We start from the raw sequence: 21,461 nt of genomic DNA, 5'->3' as shown, positions 1-21,461 counted from the left end.
AATTTCGTAGTTATAATTTTTTTTCTGAAAGGTCAATGACCTTTGTAAAACCTATTTCTATTGAAATCTTCTAAAATATAAAACACTACCGCTTCAAATGAAATACATAATGATTGTCAGTTTAAAATAGATACGTTATTAAAGTTTCAGCACTCTGACGGCTTAAAAAAAAAGAATATTAATAAAATTCAAATTTTCAAGAAAGTTGAAATAAATAATAAACTATAAAAGGGTCGCACATTTTTTTACTCGCAAAATTAACTAAATATATGTACCTAAAAACTGTGAAAATTCTATTAATATATCTTGCAGGAACTCGGAGAAATTGCGTTTCTAAGTTTTTCTCTGATTTCTATGGAAATAGGGTTCTCACAAAAAATTTATTAGGTAAACTTGAGTCCATTATTTCTCGATGTACCGATTGAGTATTTAATTCATTGTTTATGAGGATATATGTTATGATTTCGTCTTTTGACTTAATTAAATGTCATAGGTATTAATGTTCGGTGCATTGTACCAAATGAAATGTACATTATCTGAAGTTTTAGGATGTGAACTACTTTGTTAGGTATAGGCAAACGTGTTCTTTATTGTTTCGTGAACCAGTGGAAGACAGACAAGGGTCAAGCGATTCTAAGGCTCTGTGGAACAAATCTAAAATAACTTGGGTATAAAGCGTTTAGTACCTACAGTAAGGTTGCACAGAACATAATGTCGTTCGTCACTATCAAGATTGAGCTTTATCTACTAGAAGTAAATTTCTAATTTTGTGGGCGATGTCTTTTGATCCATATTATTGGATCGTTTGTTGGAGTTTTCACTCGCTGACTGAGGGTTGGTGCCCCTAGCATTAAGTTCTCTGGTCGGGGCTGAGAAGCACATCCAAAATACAAACATTTGTTTTGTAAGTTCCCGTAAATGTAAAAGGTTCCAGATATTTGGAGGTGTAAAGCATTTAGAAGCACTTAATGTAGGTGTCAAATTCAATCGCATCAAGGCTGTTAGGCTAACCGTTACAGAATACATAACTTAGCAGACGAAGAATCCCTAGCCTAGCAGGATGGGTCAGTGTCTATCTGCTGAGGCAAAGAAGTGCCATGGACCTTTAACGGTAACCATGATAACCCCCCCGCTTCTCCAGATATTATGTGCGGTCGTCTTCCCAATTTCAAACAATAACTATAATCGAAGATTGATTTTATTGAAACTATAGATGGTATCTAGAAAGGAGCTTAGTTGCACTCTGGTCCACAGTTCGACGCACTATATTGACAAATTACTATGCGCAAATGTTGTCACACTTTAGCCAGTGCTGTTTTTATCGATGTTATAATTGTCAACAAATAAAGCCCATGTTACACTATAATGTCACATTTAATTTTTCGGAAGTGACAACCCTAACCTAAAATTTCAAAAAATCATATCTCTTTATTCCTGCGTTTGTTGCGCTTGAATTTTTTTGTGATAATAATCATAATTGTGCTTAACTTTTGTGTATCAAAAAAAAATGCGACCGTGAAAAGAATCGCCAGAAAAAAAAGATTTTCCATATCATAGAAATTCATTATTTGAAGACTAAATGAGAGTATATCTTTATGTTTATATAGATAAATTGGTTCTTTTAAACCATGTTTAGTATACCAGATAACATTCATTGATTAATCTGCTTTGAACTAGTATAAAAAGCGTTTCTATGGTTTCTCAGGACTTTTCTCGATTTTTTTGATATCTCAAAAACTATGGTATTTAGAACCATGGGAGTTTCAAAATAAGATTTTTTGGTCATCGTTCATCCAAAAATCGCATAAAATAGGCATGGCCGCAACTAAGGCAATTTCACACACTGCTTTGGCTATCTAATCAGCATTCGTCACGTTTATATCAACGAAACTTGTTTTGTCACCAACCGAAATTTCACGCTGAAATGCCTGTCCTAATAGCGGTCATATCAGGCCCATCTGTGGATAATTGCGGGTAACACAGGGATCGCGTGTTGACGCCAGGTGTGTATCGTTGCTCTCTGGAGTTGTCAATAGCCGGGTCCACACAGAGCGAGGCACGTCGCAAGGTAATGTGCTCGCGCACGGAATGGCAATGGCAATGTAGACGTGCCTCGGCCGAGGCATGTCGCTAGGTCCAGCAAAGCGCACGCACTGCCTTGGCCGAGGGACGTCTGCATAGCACATTTGCTGCGCCAGCACATTGCCTCGGGCTGTGTAAACCCGGCTAATGAATCGTTCACCATCTACATCATATCTAGTATTGTTAATTTTTAATGAACTAATCGGGGACGTTAAATACTCCCTGATGGAAAGTAAAGACTTGTAAATAAATACTAAGTTTAAAAGACATGGCTCTCTTTTGCTTGTAATTTTTGGTGCTAACCGTACATTCCCGTATCTCATTAACATCGCATGAAGCTTTGTTGCATAACATTATACCGTCGGAATTTCATAAGTTTCACTCCACTGCATTTCACTAGAAAAATATTCTTCTATTATGTCAATTCGAGGATGTGACGTCATACAATATGCATACGGTTGGCGGTGATGAATAGCCACAAAATGAGCTTGAAAAGCTCTGCTTTACTTTATGACCACTGCATTAAAATGTCGTTGAGAATAGTTGTCAAGGGAAAACATGAGCTAATATTTCGATCATCTTACAGCATCTTCGACTGTTTCTCCTTAAAAAAAACTAATAAATATTGGGGACACCTTACATTAATGACTATGTTTCTTTTTTCTGTTTTAACTAGAGCCAGGCCAAGATAAGTAGGGAACGGATCGCTAACACATGTTTCCCCTTAACAATTCATAATGTTAAGGCTTAACTATTCATAATATTGTTCGAGTTAACTGCCTTAACTGGCACACATGGTCACGCGAGCGGTCCTATTTAATAAAATATTATAGCTTTTCTTGGTGGAGTGTGCGAGGTTTCATATGTGATAGGTACAATATAGAAGATTTATTGAAGAACAAACAATATTGCACAAAATATTGTCTTCGGTTACCGCGATAGGTCCTCATGAAATAAAACTATGGAAACGGATTGAATCGGATCGGAATCGGAGCGATTTAATCCGTTTCCATAGTTTTATTTCATGAATATTGCACAACTTTGAACTTATAAAAAAATAGCTTTAAAAAAAGAAAGATAATAAATTCTGCAGCAGCAATGGAATTTAACAACTTATGTAGTCCATATGGAGAAAATCGGCATATAAAATATGTTACGGAGATGTCCGTCACTGAGAAACTGACAAAAATAAAATTAAAACTATAAAAGGGATAGTTATGTAGACAAACAAAAGAGTTAAAAAGTATTTTTCAACTACTTTTTTTTTGGTCCCATCTTTTGTGCATATAGATCGAATCATAAATACAAACGACACTAGAAGCTAATTATTATGAATGAATGAATGCTTTATTCATAAATGGTACATTTACAGTAATTAATTACAAGTTTTCCTCAGTGTGATTAGGCCAATCACTTGTAGTCAAAGAAAAAATAATCAATCTTGTAACAAGCTATTTTTGAGTTTGTTGACAAACATATTATCAGTAGGCAGGCAACTGCATGTTTTACATCATCACTGTGCTTTGTTGTATTTTTATTGTGCATAAATCGCACACACTACGCTTTCGATATAAAAGTAATTCGATCTATGGACCTCCGCCCCCGCTCAGCCGAGCGGCGGGCGGCTACAAATGACTTCATTGCATATTTACCTCCCAGGCGCGGCGTTATTTATTCCAGCTACACTTCACTTCAAGCCTTCTGATACTTCTACTACTTTGTACAAGGTTATGTAATTTGTATATAAGTCATGGTATCTATGGACTACTCACGTGGCCTCCTATCGATGACACTTCGGTTAGGCACACATGACTATCTAAATGCAGTCTGGCTCTGTCGTGCCACTTCAGAAAAACGATATACCAATGACAACCCTTTTTTTTTCATTTAATCAAACTCCCTTAACTTCCCATTCTAGGGAAGTGGGGGGTTAGAGACAAAAAGTAGCCTATGTGACTCTCCATCCTTTCAACTATCTCCACTTTAAAAAATCACGTCAATTCGTCCCTCCGTTTGGCGTGAAAGACGGACAAACAAACAGACACACACACTTTCCCATTTATAATATTAGTGTGGATTCGAATCTGTTAACCATTACAGTCCCATATTTGTATATTACCATGTAACACAATAACCGCTCATTTACCGGGCGACGCTGAATGTTGAAACCGCCCCCGGCTGGCTCCATTAGCCCACAGCGGGACGACCTGCAGGGTAAGGCTGTGCTCTGTCTATAGACTGCTAGTCCAACCGACACTATAGGTATCTAGAAATTACTCGTAACAGCCGTACAGTCCCGTATTTACGTACACATAACCAGTAAATGTAACACAATAAGCGCTCAATTACCGGGCGACGCTGAATGTTGAAACCGCCGCCGGCTGCTCCATTAGCCCACATCGGGACGACCTGCAGGGTAAGGCTGTGCTCTGTCTATAGAGGTAGATTGCTAGTCAAACCGACTATCTAGAAATTAAGCTCATAATAGCCTTACAGTCACAAGTGTTCAACACCCGGAGTTAAATCATTGATATTATTCTTCTTCTTCTTCCTCCTACCCTTATCCTACGTTATGTGGGGTCGGTACAACACGTCTTCCTCTTCCATTCTCCTCTATCTTTCGTCATCTCAACACTTACGTCTTTCTTTCTCATATCCTCTTTCACACAATCCATCCATCGTTGTTTGGGTTTACCCTTCCCTCTCCATCCATCAACCTTCATCTCCAACATTCTTTTGCCTATATGACATTTATCCCTCCTCATTACATGACCGTACCACGCCAACCTGCCACTCCTCATCTTTTCCGTTATAGGCGCAACTTTATTCTTTATTAAAGCATTGATATTCTATTAGCATATTCCCCGAATTCCATAGTGCCTACGTTTGGAATTCATCTTGTCATAAAAGATGACAGAAATACGAAGCTGTACAGTACATCGAATGACACAGAGTTAACATAAGTACATTGACAGAGAAATGTTATAAAACCGTTAGGTCAAATAAAAAGTATAGGAAAGGGTTATAAATAAATGGCCTATAAATGGACTCAACTTATCTACTATACTACACGCACCAACCGCATAATCTATTGTGCAATATAATTTTTATTGACAGAGCTACACGAACTCTCATTATAGTCATTATAGTTATTATAATTACAACAACTATTGACAAAGCCCCCCGCTTCCGCCCAAGCCCCCGCTGCCAACCGGACACCACCAACAAAGTGTGAACATAATTACGAAGGGCTCCACACAATGGGATTTTTAATAACCGCCCCCGTTTGACGCCGCCGCCATATTTTTGTGATTGTGACGAGAATAAGCTGTCATCGACACGAGGTGAAGGGAAACGGCCATGACTGTAGCAGTGGATATTTTGTTTGTAAACAATATTCCTTTGAAGTGTTGATTGTATTTTGTTTTGATTGATTGCGTTACAGTTTTCGGTGGTGTATGCCGCAGCCAATTGTAACCTCGGCCATTGTTAAGTTGTGACGTTTGTCACATAAAAACTAATCGATCTATGAAGGCTCGTCAAGTTGCACCAGAAGCCCGCTAAGCGGGGCTTCGTCAACGCATTTAACGAGATTTTCGCAATTCACGATATGTATACCTTTGATTTTTATGATCTGATTGTATTTGACCGGTCTTCGTATAATTAAATATTCTCTCTTATTTAAAAAAACAATTGGGTGGTCCTTCAAACCGAACTGCCTTCACATTCTGTATTTCGATTTTCGACTGCGTTGATTTAACTTTGAACTTTATTCACATGAATTTGAGCATTTACCACAGAATTATTGAGTCAGTTATCCGGCGTGTATATTTACTTTTGAGCACGTGTCTGTTTGAGTGGGACAGTACGAGGATCCTAACCGGTCAGTACGGGGGTTGGTTCACACGGACGGGAATATGATAATTTCGTGTGAAGAGCGCCTGTTGCTGTGGCTTGCCTTTTGGTAATTCATAACCGGTCGTTAAGGCAATTTTGTGGGTTTGTATCATGAGTCATGACAGGGGAGTTACCCACTTATTTGAAATAATATGGCTTCGAACTGTTTCACCAATAATTCAAAATTAGTGATTGATGCGCCTACGCTGACTCTCTACAGATAGTGAACTAAACTACTTCACCCATAGCGTTTCTTTCGCGCCCTCGTACGCACACGCGGACATTCGCGGTGTAAAGCCGGGCGCCTTACAACGCGCAGTTACAGTGGCATGTGTATCTTCTAGCATAATAATCTCCTCTAGCTAATGCGGAAGCGTGAACCGGGTTGTATACTACACCCGCACCGATTAGAAAAGGCTTTATTAATGATACCCCTGAATTGAACAGTTATCTTCTTTCATCAATTACTATTATAGCTACCCACGAAAACTGTACAACATTATTCTCACAACTAACCTCTCATCTCCTTCTTTCCAGGTGGAAGCGCGAACAAAATAGCGAAACGCACTGAGCTCACCCCCAACAAGGGCGGGCCGTTCGCGGCGGCGCTCCGCACTCTCGCCAAGAACGCCGGGCCGGACTCCAAGGACGGTGAGTCGCTAGCTGGAGCACTTACCCCACCGCTGGCCCTGGGACCCTGCTACTATCCTCGAAGGTCTCGAAACTCGCAAACATAGAGTACCTCCGCAGGTTACCAGTGCGCTGGACAATATCGTTCGGCGAATTGGTAATACAAGGGCCTCTTAACTCTAATCAGAGGCGGTTGCTTTTAACTTGTGAGCTTCGGTTTTCGCGGTTAGAGCCCAGTACTAACGCGACACCTCATACCAAGACGTGTGAAGTGTGTATGAATATCTGATTCACACAGGGTATACTCGAGCGATTCGGAGAATATTCGTGATGGCACGGATTCCGAAAGAAATGTAAACACCAATATTTGCTTAATCCAGAATATGAGTCCACTCCACAAAGTTTAGTGGACCAGGTTGTTTCCAAAACCTGCCTCTAAGGGCCGGTTGCACCAAGCCGTCTGTCACCGTTAAAGCATTCGTTAAATTTTATTGTATGGGAAGTTCCATAGACCTCAGCTGCGTGACGATGATGTGTCTGTCAAATGTGGTTGATGCAACTGGCCCTAATTCGACATTGGCTGTAGTCTTCCATTTCTTTTCTATGAGATTCCCATTGAGGTCTTGTATTAATAATTCATTCAGCGAATACAGAACTGACGATTAATCTACATGCACTCTAGCTGGTTCTATTAAAAAATCGAACATGAAATGAGCATTTGGATTTAACCTGTAAATTTATTCGGTGTGTAAAACAGATACTCAAGAAATTTTGCAGTGTCTTGAGACATGAGGACTTGCGTCGGCTAACTGGCAGTGTCATAAATAACGCTCGTAAAATAGGCAATAATTTTTACTTGGCTGCAATAAAAACAAACCATGGGACTATTATAATTTGACTATGGTTGAAATATTTATCTACTTTATTTTATGGTTACCTACTCAATTTTCTTTATACATTCGACTGGACTAGAAGTCCCTCGTCACTATTTGTGACACAAAGGATTTAGAGATTATCCCTAAATTATAATTGTCCCAAATACAGGGCACTCAGGGCCAGTATTCCCAGATCTCCCTTTTTTGTTTTATTTTCCACATTTTATATGCGGATCCACACTTGTTGGGTTTTATATCCTTGACTACTTCGCGTTAGGGATCACATTCTTACAATAAATTAAATAGGACGGAAGCTATGTAAAATCTTTACTATATTATACCTGCATATTGTTGTAAAGATTGAACAAAGTGGTACTGGTAATACAAAGGGTTTACTAATGATTCTCTGAAATCAAAACGTATGATACCTAGAGACTGTGGATATACATACTGGCTACCCCACAAGATGCTATTGATGAGAGCTGTAGACAAGAATATCTGGGCAGCTGGATAAACTAAAATAATTTCAATTAGTAAATAAAGATCTTGCAAGTTGATGTAAAGTAAATCGGTAAGGACCGATACCATAGACAATATATAATTCTTAGAGTAATAAGAATTACTTAGTAATAATGAATGTTTATGTTTCTGACGTGTAATGTATAAATGTGCAATATCAATAAATATGAATATGAATATGAATAATAGAATAGAATAGAATAGAAAACGTTTATTTGGTGAAAATATACTACATATCACTTTGATCATTCTAAAATACCCATGTGTAATGTTATATGTTGTTAAACAAGACTATTGTAATACCTTGTAATTGTTTTATTGTAAAACGTTATGTATCTATAAGCTACGTTATCACAATTCGCTCTTATTGATTTGTCACACGCCACACTTTTTATTGATTAACCACAGAACAAAGAAATTACCTTTGTAAAATTGCAAACAGAATAAACTTGATCTTGTAGGTAACATTTTAAGAATTTTTCGACTACCTATAATTTTAATATAGTATTAGTTATAACGAGCAGTGGTATATAAAAGTGTGGTTCGATCAGTCAATTCTCTAGGCCACGAAAATATTTACGTTCCGTCGAAAATTAGCTCAAAGCTGCTGGTAGCGTTGAACATGATTATACAATAAATTGTTCTTAACAATGTATCTAGTCGTCCGGAACACAGTCCACTGCTGTTTAGAAGGTTAATGTTTATTACTACATTAATATTTAGTCAGCACATCAAGGGTTTCTCAAGGCACTGGTCCCACCCAGATCGAGTAATCGATGATAGAAACGAACAAAAGATAGCCGCTCACGTGTAAATAAAAGTGACGCGATGATAGCGCAAGCGAATAGTTCGTCGTCGAGCGATGAACTTATAAATCGCTCGCTCTCTCTTTTATCTACACGGGAGCTACAATTTTTTGTTAATTTTTGTCGCCGATATCTCATCGCTCACTCGTTTTTGGTGGGATCAGTGCCCAAGAGTGTGCAACGCCTAAGTTGCTTCTGTGTCAGCCAGACGACTCCTTTGCTGTGACATAAAAATTAAACAGCATACCTAGCGTGTTCAACGCTGCCGGCAATGAGCGTGTAGCGTAAACATTTTCGTGGCCTCACAGAGCGAGTAGTGTGGTAGCGAGCGCGTGTTTGACCTTGGAAGGTTGCAGGCTCGGGCTCCGCCGAGAAGGAGAAGGCGCCGCCCCCCGCGCCCGCCAAGCGCGCCTCCCCCCACCACCTCCCGTCCAGCGGGTTCCAGCCCTACAGGCCGGATGACCGGTGAGTACACCATATTTATACTTATGTAAGGTTTACCTCGATATAAAACGCTGGTACCGAGCCGTTTACTATTTATTGTAAGGCCCACTTGCACCAACCACTTAACTCAGGTTTAGTGGGCTGTCATCTGTCAAATTCCATGTAAAATGGTGGGTTCGTTGGTGCAAGTGGCCCTAAGACATCTCGATAAGAAACGCGCGCACGCAAACCTGACTTTAGTACATATTGTATGACGCTAAACACCGGCATAGAACTTGACGCTCGACACATTTCGACATTTCGTTAACAAACGCGTGCGATACTGGCACTTGCAGCTAGTCCTTATTGTCATTTATTTGTTTTATCGGTCAGCGTCGGCGCATTCGGACCGTGCTTTGCGAAGTTAAAACTTTATTTAGTAGGCGGAGTTAAGCAACATTGATTTAGACGTTCTAGAAACACAGTACATGCACGTGCCAGTAATCAAATACTATTTTAAAGACAGCACTGTCTGAGTGTGTTGCATTTTTCGCGCTTTTGCATGCTTCGAGAGGGTCCTTTTAACTCAGTGTTTCACAACGTTCACTGGTCTCCGACCCACCCAACAAATACTGGCAAAGGACCATAAAATATCGCCGATGCACAGTGAAAAATGAAATATTTATTTTTCAAATAAAGCTACGCCGGCTCTAACCCTACGCCTCAGCCAAGATTTCAGTCCCCCCTCAGTTGTTTCGGCCCATGTGTTATTTTATACACATAGTTTATAAAAGCTTCTACCTAATTGTCCGTGTGACGTGTGATTGCATTTTTATCGCCTGGGAACATCGGCGGGACGTGAAACACTCTTCCGCCCCCGATGCACGCTAGCTGTGCTAACAAGGCGACACATTCCTTTGTGGTTTTGTAGTCATTAGTGGCAAAGATGTTGCGACGTGTCGTACCATACTTATATATTATATATTCATTATATGATTCTTTACTTTTACTTACTGCCGTGGCTCAACGACCCGAACTGGATCTTACCCTCATAAACCGAAGAATACCATCGTTTTGAGGGTACCGAAACAAACAGGTACAAAAGGATTAAAAGGAACCCTTATAACGCTGTCCATCTGTCTATATGTCATATTACTAAAAATCTCGAGAACTACTTATGCTATTAACATTGTTACTTATTATTGTCAACCCCCTATAAATTGATTTTATTATTTTAATCTAAAAATCCAGCGTTTTGGCTGGGTTGCACCGGTTATAGTCACGGATCACTTACGTCACCAAAAATGTTATGGTAGATCTGGCAAGCAAGAACGGTCGCGTGATAAACGATATGATAGGGTCGCACCAATGCGATAAAGTTTATCGAACTGTTGTGCTACGCCCGCTGAATGCACAGTACGTGGTTGACAAACTATAAGTAACATCCAAATGAATATTGCATAAAAATACTGACTTTAGAATCTCTGTTGGAAACAAGAGAGATAAGTTTATGTGAGCCTGTGTAAACCCTTGAAAGTTTTAATGCCCACTCGGAAATGCAGACGAAAGTATAAAGCCAGGCCACTGCAAACGAGAAACTTGTACACTCTTCTGTATAATTCAACGAAGTCAAAAGGTAATTTTAGAGAATGTTTCAAAAATTATAGTAGGATAATCTGAAGTATCAAAAGTATAGCATATACATATAAACTCTGTTATATAAAATAGGTAAGCGTGCTCCACCGTAGACCGCATCATCACTTACCAAGAATCTTATATACCATGGATATTGCGTGCCGACCAATGAGTTGAAGCCAGGTTCATTCACCTTTACTCCTATGTTCTATCTCTTTCCGACACTGTGATGTATTGCCAGATTAGTTACTAAAAAGAAACGTATAAAACATTCTTCAATCAAATTGACTTAGTTTTCTTTGTATTACACAAAAAAGCACTCGAGCAAAAACCTTATTTCTCCGGTATTTACCTCCTGCGTACTATGGGAACACTAATAATAAAGAAATATGCCCGATATGTCAGAATTGTCAAAAGTAATTCACCAATTCAGAGTTTTCTTTTGTGATATAAACATTTTTCGTCGGTTTCCTTAAGTTATGCGGAATGTATTGCATAGTGCAGCATTGTGGAAGTAAATGGAAACCGAAATCCGACATAAGATTTCACAAGTAAGTACTTATTTTACCAAAATGTTCATAAACCTCACTGGTAATCAATTTTCTTCTATTTTGCTTGTAATCTTGGTTAGTTCTAATCATTATATTGTTTTCATTGTCTCAAATGATATCAAAATTCCCGCGAATAGGTTTAGAACGATAAATATGACCTTTAAAGAAAAATAATGCTATGTGTGGTTTTACGACTAGGGTGACCAATCTTTTTTCATGCATGGAGCTAAATCTATCAACTTGGTACGGTTTCTATGTTCATAATTCATATCACAGTATATAATACCAAATTTATTGTTCGTGTCTTTACAAATTAACATGAATAATATTAAACATTTCAGTGTTCCAAAAGATGAAGCAAGGAGACAGCTTTGGCTGTCAATTTTGCCGATAAAGGGAAAGATTTCAGAGCGTTCGACAATTTGCAGCTTTGCACTTTAAGCCTGAAGATTATGGCACTGAAAGGAAGAAAGAAATTTTTAAAATCGGTCCAGTGACGACGGAGATATCGTGGAATAAACATACAAAACACGGGCGGCGCTTAAAAATAAAGATACTGTTGTAAAACGTCCTAGTATTTCATTATTTCCCCAATGAAAAAATTATTACTTTGAAAAAAACTTGTATCTTCTTCTGTCAATTAAAAGAAAATGTAGTAGTATGTATGGAATGCATATAGACTTACTGTGTTTTAACTTTGAGGAGAAGCATGAGATACGAGATTTTTGAAAAGTAGTGACGAAATACTTCCCTTATATTTCTGGGACTATTCCCACTAGTTACCACCAAGTTTTACCAGCCCTAACTACGGGGATTTATCCCACATTGTTAACTACCAAACCACCTGGTTTGGTAGTTGACTAGTTAAATTAGTTTTCCCAGTAGTTCTACCAAAATATTGTTGTGATGGTTTAAAGTGACTGAAACATTTTTTAATAAATACAGGTGTCAGTTAGTAAAAGAAAAGTTATATTTTAAGCCTCGTATTGCAACACTCACCACGCTCTTATTCTGGAACGGTTCTGAAAAAAAAATCCCAGTAGTTTATCACTGGTAAAAACTGTACCGTATTTTGTGGCGTAAGGCAAAGTAACTGCAGAGTGGTGTAGAAATGGACCTTATTGGCGGTTGACAAATTAGTAAGGTGCATTAGAGTAATTCCGAATGACAGAAATGTTCAGATAATTCCGAAAGGGGAATCTTGATATGACGGAAATAATGGTGATTTCTATGCGACTTTCCTAATTAGACGACTTTCGGGATTGCCCTAATGTACCTTACTTTTTGAGTTTGTGAGGATGGATGTTCACTTTCGTGATAAAACGATTGATCGGCTTTGAATTTAATAAGTTACAAAATTAATCAGTCGTATAAACGTAATACGTCAAATTCCGCGGGATATCCCTAATGTATGCTTAATCATGGACACCCTAAAGAAAGAGATGCAAGACCGGCGTGACGTAATTCAAGGTCAAATTTTCTGGCTTCAACGTAATGTTCGGCACGCAATATCCATGGTATATAAGATTCTTGTCACTTACCAACAGGTGTGATCGTGGTCAAACGTCTACCTATACATACTAAAAAAAAAAGATTAGTCCGGTTTACTCACGATGTTTTTCTTCCTTTCCGAAAAAGGACTGTCGGTCGAGTCCACAAACATCTTTCCAAGCCAACATGGCAAAAATATATTTTCACCACACCAACTAGTAAAGATCAATTTTGCTATTCGAAAACGGATAGCAAAATTGTATTTTATCCACAAGAGTGCAAAGTAATTTCATACAAATTTTAACTTGATGCCTTGAGCTGGCTAGTAGAATTTACCTACAAATCATTATTTTGAATCATAAATATTGAATAGATTGCTGGATTTGATTTACTTTGATGTTTTGTAGTCAGTATTTTGTTCGTGTTGGTGTGGTGAAAAATTTTGTGTTTCACTCGGTGGCAAAGTTTGTTTAACCTTCGTGCCTTGATACCCTCGCAACGCTCAAGATTCCACTTTTTGAACCACTCGCTACGCTCGCGGTTCAATATTGGAATCTTTCGCTTGCTCGGGTATCAATATTGGCACGTGCAGTTAAACAACTACTTTGCCCCCTTGTAAAACAAATAACTATTACACGTCTGGCAAATGACGAAAAGATCGTGTATACATATATTTGGAATGTTGGTTTGTAAAGGTGTTTGTGAAATCGACAGGAGCCAGGGTTCGAACCCGCGACATCCGAATGTAGCACGGTCTGACGGCCCAGCCACGACATTGGTCTAAGCGCGACAGCGATGAGCGGCAGCCATACGTGTGAATGAAAAGTCCCATCGCTGTGTCTCGCTCCAATGTATGGCCGCCGCTCACCGCTGTCGCGCTTAGACCAATGTCGTGGCTGAGCTGTTAGTGTTCTTACCGCTAGGCCACCTTTCACACGTGGAGATTTTTTAGTGTACTTAAGGGCCGAGTGCATATTGTGCGTGCAACGGGGCGTTTACGTGCGGCGTGCATGTCAAATAATTGAAGCTCACACAAGTGTCCCGAGACGGAACTGCATAATTTGTACGCACTCTCGCCCGCCCCGCCAAACGCCATATATGAGCGTGATCTCAGGCCCTACACTTGTAAATTCAATAGGCTACTTGACCCTTTTTTAAAGTCTGTACAATTAACCCAAAATAAAATATTAAGCTATACTTTTACGTAATCAGGCAAAAACAACACAGTCATGTTAATCTATAGATTATTTGTGCATTAGGTCATTCTATTCGAAAACAACATTTTCTGTCTTTTTAAGTATGATGGCATAAAGCACAATATGTCAGTGATTGTTTTTACATGTAGTAAGGTTCGAATTCGATGACGTCACTTCATCGCTGACAGCGTTTTCGGTGGCCAAAATTTAAAAAATTACACACATATTTTATCGAAAATTCGTAGTCAAAATACACTCTTTATACCCAAAATCGAAAATATTGTTTTTTTTTTATGTCAAATACTACAAAATACAATCATTTACTGTGCCAAATTCGATATGAGGCTAGTAGCCTATATAATCCGCCTCCATAGTTTTATTTGCCAAATATCTATCTGTTGTGTTTGGTTGCAGGCTGGCGCACCCGGCCGCGGCGTCGTTCCCGCTGCTGGAGCCGGCGGCGTACGCGCCGTACGGGCACCCCGGCCTCTACTCCAGCGCCGCGCTGCAATACAGGTACACTACACCATAGAGTATATTGAATAGAATGGTATAGAGTTATCAGTCACGATTTTCGATTGCAGCGCCATCTATTGTTAATTTCCCGCAACTTTTCATGTGACTTTCCACGCCTGCAGGTACCTTATAGCATATTAAGCATGTGGGTCCTTTAGACATGGAACGCCACATATTTACGGCGGGCTTTTTAAATAGGATTGATGTTTTGCATTCTGAGGCTATGTTCAGATGAACACGCGGCGATGCGCGATTTTCTCACCGCGCGGTTTAAGATTGTAACAAAATTAATGGCGTTGTGTACATGACCGCGCGTTGCCGCTTGTGATCGGTCATGTAAACAGCACATTTGATTTTGTAACAATTTTTTACCGCGCGGGCGGCGAAAAAATCGCGCGTTGCCGCGCGTTCCTCTGAATTTAGCCTGAGTCTGAGCAAACAGAACCCGATTACAGTTATCATGTGTGAACCTTCAATGCATTTCTCACCAGGAAACTGCTACAGAAGTTCACACAATGCCTAGACCAGTAGGAAATCAGGAATATAATAAAACAATGAAGCAGGGGAATAGTTTTTAATAATTTATTTTAAAATATGTTTTATAGTTACGTAATTGGTGGTGATACTACTTAGCTTCAAAAACCAGGAAAGAACTAGTCGAAAGCGTTTAGAGAATTACTTCTCCTAATGCGTCTTAATTATTTCAAGCGCAGTGTTTCCTACCGACAATTTTCACCACACCAACACGAGCAATAAACGAACTGTAAAAAAACATTTCAACAATTAAATAAACATTTCCAATTCAAAATCATTACTAAAAGGTACATTCTACCAGCAGTTTAGAACTTCAATTTAAAATTTGAATCAAATTACTTTGCACTCTTATGAATAAAATGGACCTTTCTTATTAGTTCAAAGAATCAAGAAAGAGAGAGAGAGAGAGTGTGTGTGGGTGTGGTGAAGAGAAGATGTTCAACGATGAAACTCCTAATAGCCTTTTGAAAAGATGTGTTTGTGGATAGACACATAAGCTTTTTTTAATCTTACAGAATATTTTTCTTTTGTCTCAGTAAGGTTTTTTATTTGTTTGGCCAAACTGCTAGCTTCCGTGAAAAATCGGGGTGTGTGTCGTGGCGCGTGACCTGAAATAAATTCTGTAATATAGGAGCTGTTAGATATCACTAGGCAGTCGTGTGGAGTTAAAAATATAAAAAACTTAAATACGGTACTAGATATTTCATATACATTACATACATTTGATGTACAAGTGTGACTAAAATAACTTAACGTCATCCAAAACTTTAAATATGTTTCTGGGCTTTATCGTCCATATTAAAATAGTGCATTGTGCAACAGGGAGGCTAGGGTGATATTGATAAGGACAACCTGGAGTGAATTATAGACACGAGACTGTTTCTATACTGTGTAGGTACCTATAGCTTAATAGTCAAATTCTCTCAGTGCATCGAAAATGCTTGACATGATGGTATTTATTTTTCTTATCCCTCTTTTAGGAATAAAATGGTATGATGTAGTACTCGTTCAGTACACGTAGATGCAAGAAGACCTTTTAGCAGCAAATGTGATGAAAAATACACATTATGTTATTGATATTACTATATAGAATAAACTTATTTCAACTGACCTGAAGTTGACGGCTGAGAACTGACATCAGTGATGTTCCTCAAAGGGGCTCTGGGTATTTGATCATCTTGCATCGGTTCTTGAATATTGCTAGCAAATTGCAGCGATGCGGTTTGCTTGCTTATCAATTCCTGAAATACATATACATAATATATTTAACTAATTTAATGCTGAAATATTAGTACTTAAACAGTAATGTTATAAGAATTGAATATAACTAGGTAAATGTAAGAGGCAACGGGTAAATATTACCCTAATGTACCCTAATAAAATCAATTTTTCCACTTTTTCAGCGTGATTGCTGGAATTGCAATAGCACTGACCAAGTCGAGTCTAGTCTTCCAGATGAAGTATTCTATTTTTTGTCAAAGTGAATACATAATATATTATTGATACTACTATATAGAATCAACTACATTTGACTGACCTGAAGCTGACGGCTGAGATCTGAGATTAATAGCCGCCCTGTGGGTACTGATTGGTGATGTTCCTCAAAGGGGCTCTGGGTACTTGATCATCTTGCATTGGTTCTTGAACATTGATTGGAAATTGCAGCAATGTGGTTTGCTTATCAATTCCTGAAAAAAATATACATATAAATATATTCAATTTAATTCCGAAATATTAGACAACCATATAAATCATATAATAAAGTATATTCAATTAAAGCTATAAATTTAAAAAATAAATGAATGCTCCACGACTCTTCTCTTTCGGAACAGACTAGACATAAGAACAAAAATCTATGCTCACACAAATAAATACCAATACCGGGATTTGAATCCAGGACCGCAGCTTTGCAGGTAGGATTAACACCTGATAGGCCAGACCAGTCATCAAATGTTAAATTATTATTGTAACATCTTAAATTTAAAAGCTAAAACTTACCATACCCCAAGACCTCAATAGAGAAATGGGTAAAACGGAGCCTTCCGCTTGAAGTATTATATTTTTCTTAAAGTGAGTATGACACAGTTTTCCATTGCTAACACATCACTGCCATTAGAAGAAGAAACCAGTCAGGCTCAATAATTGGATTGGGTCATTGGTGAAGAATCATATTATCTAATCCTGAAAAAAAACATACAGATTGTATTTTGATAGGTCTTATTGGAACTTCATAGATTTGCGAAAATACATACTGAATGCGAGCAAATTTGGAGCAAGTGGTAATTTTTATAAACTATTTTTATATGGCAATAGATCCCATTGCTATTCAGGATAAAAGGCTTTTATGAGACAAAGAAATCAAATTCCGGCCTCAAATCGAAAAACTTTCCCCTACTATTTTGTATCAGTTTCATAAGTGAAGTGAATCTCAACGAGGTCAGACTTTTATTCTAGATTTATGTATTATACTCGTAGCTAGAAAAGATGAAATACTTACGCGTTTTACCGCAATTAAGTACACAACACACAGCACTTATAACCATTGTTACGACAAACGAATCTAACGAGCAAATCAAAATCCGTTGAGCAGAGCCGGTATATTCACAAAAAAGCAGATTTATCGGAGTCCAGGGCAAGCACAGTCGTTGTATAGTTCAACATCATAATTTTAAAGTTCTTTCTAGCAAAGCAAAGCATCGAACATCACAAGAAAGTGAAGAATTGAAATAATGGCGTTATGGCGGCTTTGAAAAAAAAACATTCCGTTCCATGCCTCTTTTTTAAAGTTTATCATAAAAGTTTCGCACCTTCAGATTTTAAAACGGACCAATTTAAGAACAAAAACTTTAGATAATATTTGTTTTTTTTTGTTAATTATAATTAATAACATTTTAAAAGGCTAATTAAAAATAATACAACATTATTTTTGTCATATCTTTTATTTTGTTAATTGCGCGTAACGGAAACATGGAATTGGTATCACAGATTAGACAGGAATTTATAGAATAATTCAATTGTTTTTCACGCCCTCTATTGTCGTGTTCCCCAAGTATATCCAAAGTACATCGGATTTACTATTTCCTTTGAGTGAAAACACCGTGCACTACACTATCATCATCATTAACATTATTATTTTAGCCTTTTATAAATAAAAACCGGCCAAGAGCGTGTCGGGCCACGCTCAGTGTAGGGTTCCGTAATTTTTCTCAAAAACTACTTAACCTTTCAAGTTCAAAACAATTTTCCTAGAAAGTTTTTATAAGGTTCTACTTTTGTGATTTTTTTCATATTTTTTAGTTTTCAAAGTTAGAGGGGGAGGGGTACTGTTTTTTCCTTTAGGAGCTATTATTTCCGAAAACATTAATGTTATCAAAAAACGATTGTAGTAAACCCTTATTCATTTTTGAATACCTATCCAACAATATATCACACGTTGGGATAGGAATGAAAAAATAAAATCTGTCCCCACTTTACATGTAGGGCATGTACTCTAACAAAACATTTTTAATTTACGGAAATTAATTGAAATCAAAATATTACTTTCCTAACCCACGAATACACAATAATGAGCTATTCAATCAGTGCTAAACAGTAAAAGTTACATAGATGTCATAAAGAGATAATTTCTTTATTCACACCCATTTATTGTTAAATTATTATTTTGTAATTTAGTTCAAAACTGTGGTGTTAACAATTCAGTTTGTCCTCTCCAGACTAGCAGCCGAAGAACAAATGTACCTGGAACGCGTGTTCCGCGGCGGCGTCGGCGTGGGCTGGCTGCCCCCCTACGCGCTCTACCCGCCCATCGCGCCGCACCTGCCGCTCGTGCCGCCCTCCCCCCACACGCCGCACGCTCCTCATGCCGCCCATGCGGCTCATGCGGCGCATGCGCCGCCCGCGCATCATCTACACGACGAGAGGGAGAGGGAAAGAGATTTACAGTTGCAACGGGAGAGGGAGAGAGAACGGTGAGTCGATTTGTGGAAGCTCTCTACTCTGTAGACTATCTCAGAAAGTTTTGTTGCCTGGCAGGGTCGCCATGTATGGAGGTTAGTCGATGGAAACAAATATGAGTAAATATGAGCCTTAACCTACGAAGTAACATAGAGAGACACTATAAATAAGCATCTAGGTATACTCAGTTCTGATACACTACATACTATATGAAAGCGAGCGTCTACATCGGGAGAGGAAGAGAACGGAACAGAACATGGATAGCTGTATTGGCACTGGAGAGACGCACGATGACTGATATTTTTCGGCTATCGTTCTGATATCTATACATTTGAATTAATAAGTTAGTGTCTACCGCCCATCGCGCCGCACCTGCCGCTCGAGCCGCGCCCCACGCTCGTGCATCATCTACACGATGAGAGGGAACGGGAATGGGATTTACAGTAGCAGCGGGAGAGGGAGAGAGAACGGTAAGTGTAGACTAGTGGAGCTAAAGTGTGTGGTCTCTCAAAGTTGCCTTACCTGGCAGGGTCGCCATGTAAGAAGGTTAGTTGATGGAAACAATTTGTCTCTTGAATATATATGGAGAGTTACATAAATCGATATACATAGGCATCTATAGTTAGATCTGGTACACTACAATCTACATGAAAGCGAGCATCGGTAGAAGGAGAGAAAATGGTGAGTTTGACAAACTTGCTGACATCATTAGGAACTTTTAAGGATAGCTGTATTGGCGCGGAGAGCCACGATGATTTGATATCTTTCGGATATCGTTCGGATGTTGGTGTACGTTTGAATTTCCCTACAAGCTACAGTTTCTCTACCCGCCTATTGCACCACACCTGCTAGTAAGTTTTACGAAACAAACAGGCCAATTTATCAGTATTTTTACCTTTTATCTCTCTTTTTATCTCAACACTTTTCGTGTACGCCAGATATTCCGGTCCTGGGCTAAGGAATAAGGCTGGCATTCGGCAATGTTAGTGCCGAAGTTTTAATTACTTTTTAATTAAATAAATGGCCCAGCGGGTCTCATTGGCGGTGGAATATTATTCCAACATCAAATGACAAATTAAAACTGTAATAACATTAGTCAAGTATAATGTTGCGTGCCTATTGGCGTAGAATGGCTTTGATTTGCCGTTTGCACTTGAAAAGAATTACATTTCAGGATAATAAAACGATCATTTGTAACATTTCAGGGAACGGGAAAGAGAACGCGAGCAAAGAGAAAAAGAGCAAAGGGAGCGCGAGCGGCTACAGCGGGAGAAGGAATCCCGAGCGAGGGAGGCGCTGCGAGACGAGCAAAGACTGGCCGCGTTACACCCGCACCACCACCTGTTACCACCGCCCGTGTACTCGCTGCCGAGGGCGCTGCTACCACCGCCGCTGCTGTACAGACCGTATAGGCCTTATCCGGCGCCGTACGAGCCGCGACCACCGCCCGACACTAAGCCAGCGTCCCCCGCGCCCGCGCCCGCGCCCGCCCCCGCTCCCGCGCCCGCTCCTGAGCCACTAAAGCCCGCGGAAGACAAAGGTGAGGAGCCGCCCGCTCCTGCGCCCGCGCCCCCCGCGGCCCCCGCGGCGGTGTGACGCGCGCACTAGATAGCTACTCTAATTCTAGCCCCTAATAGGTGTTCAATATTTTTCAAAAAACTTTTTTTATTCAGCATTTAGAAGGCCGGATGTGTAAATAGTATATTTAATAGGTAGATATTATACGGACAATACCTAACGAGAAGTGGTACAGCGATTTTATTGAATACAACAATCAATGGAATTGATATTTGTGCATGCTGACTCCCGAGGCGTTTCCGCCGAGACGTTTCGGGGGTGGTTTATTTTTATTTTATCCCTCCTTTCCCCCCCTCGGCTTGAAATAGCGCATGTAGTTAGTATATGCTGTGTGTTGCCTATAGGTGAAGCGTCGGCGACGAGACTGAGCTACGTTTCAAGGAATCATTTAAATTTTCTCAAAAAATAGGGAGTACTTAGGTACCTGAGTATATATACTAAACACAGTTGAATGCGGAGTTTCCAGGAAAAAAACATTTTGTCGCTTGCCATAAGCACATTTAAGACAAATTATTCGTAAGGCACAGCGTAGCAAACCTCGACTGGGGGGCAAATGTAACAGGTCTATTTTTTCCATGTTTTACAATGTTTGTATTATTAAATAGAGTGTCCACCGGTTATATATGGTAGGCGTGTTCAGTGGATACATGTAGAACTCAACATCATAGTGTAATAATGGAAAAAATGGATCAGTTACATTTGCCCCCCAGTCGATATTTGTCCCGCTGTACCTTATAAAAATAAAAGCAAATATCGTCTTTACGCTAAGCAACA

At 39.1% G+C, this 21,461-nt stretch overlaps 1 protein-coding gene across 1 annotated transcript in view; it reads left to right on the top strand.

Moving 5' to 3' along the window:
- The window catches only part of LOC125238056, a 154,842-nt gene extending 133,946 nt beyond the window's left edge, over positions 1 to 20,896 (top strand). The window contains exons 17-21 of the mRNA XM_048145345.1: positions 6,517 to 6,630; positions 9,166 to 9,274; positions 14,520 to 14,621; positions 18,869 to 19,123; positions 20,315 to 20,896. Coding sequence (XP_048001302.1) covers positions 6,517 to 6,630; positions 9,166 to 9,274; positions 14,520 to 14,621; positions 18,869 to 19,123; positions 20,315 to 20,705 — 971 coding nt within the window. The 3' untranslated portion in view covers positions 20,706 to 20,896. The remainder of the gene's footprint in view (positions 1 to 6,516; positions 6,631 to 9,165; positions 9,275 to 14,519; positions 14,622 to 18,868; positions 19,124 to 20,314) is intronic.
- Positions 20,897 to 21,461: the final 565 nt, after the last annotated feature.

This window comes from Leguminivora glycinivorella, chromosome 22 (genome assembly GCF_023078275.1).
Source record: "Leguminivora glycinivorella isolate SPB_JAAS2020 chromosome 22, LegGlyc_1.1, whole genome shotgun sequence".
NCBI lineage: Eukaryota > Metazoa > Arthropoda > Insecta > Lepidoptera > Tortricidae > Leguminivora > Leguminivora glycinivorella.
Note: the sequence above shows the minus strand (reverse complement) of the source record. Positions and strands in the feature narration are given on the sequence as shown.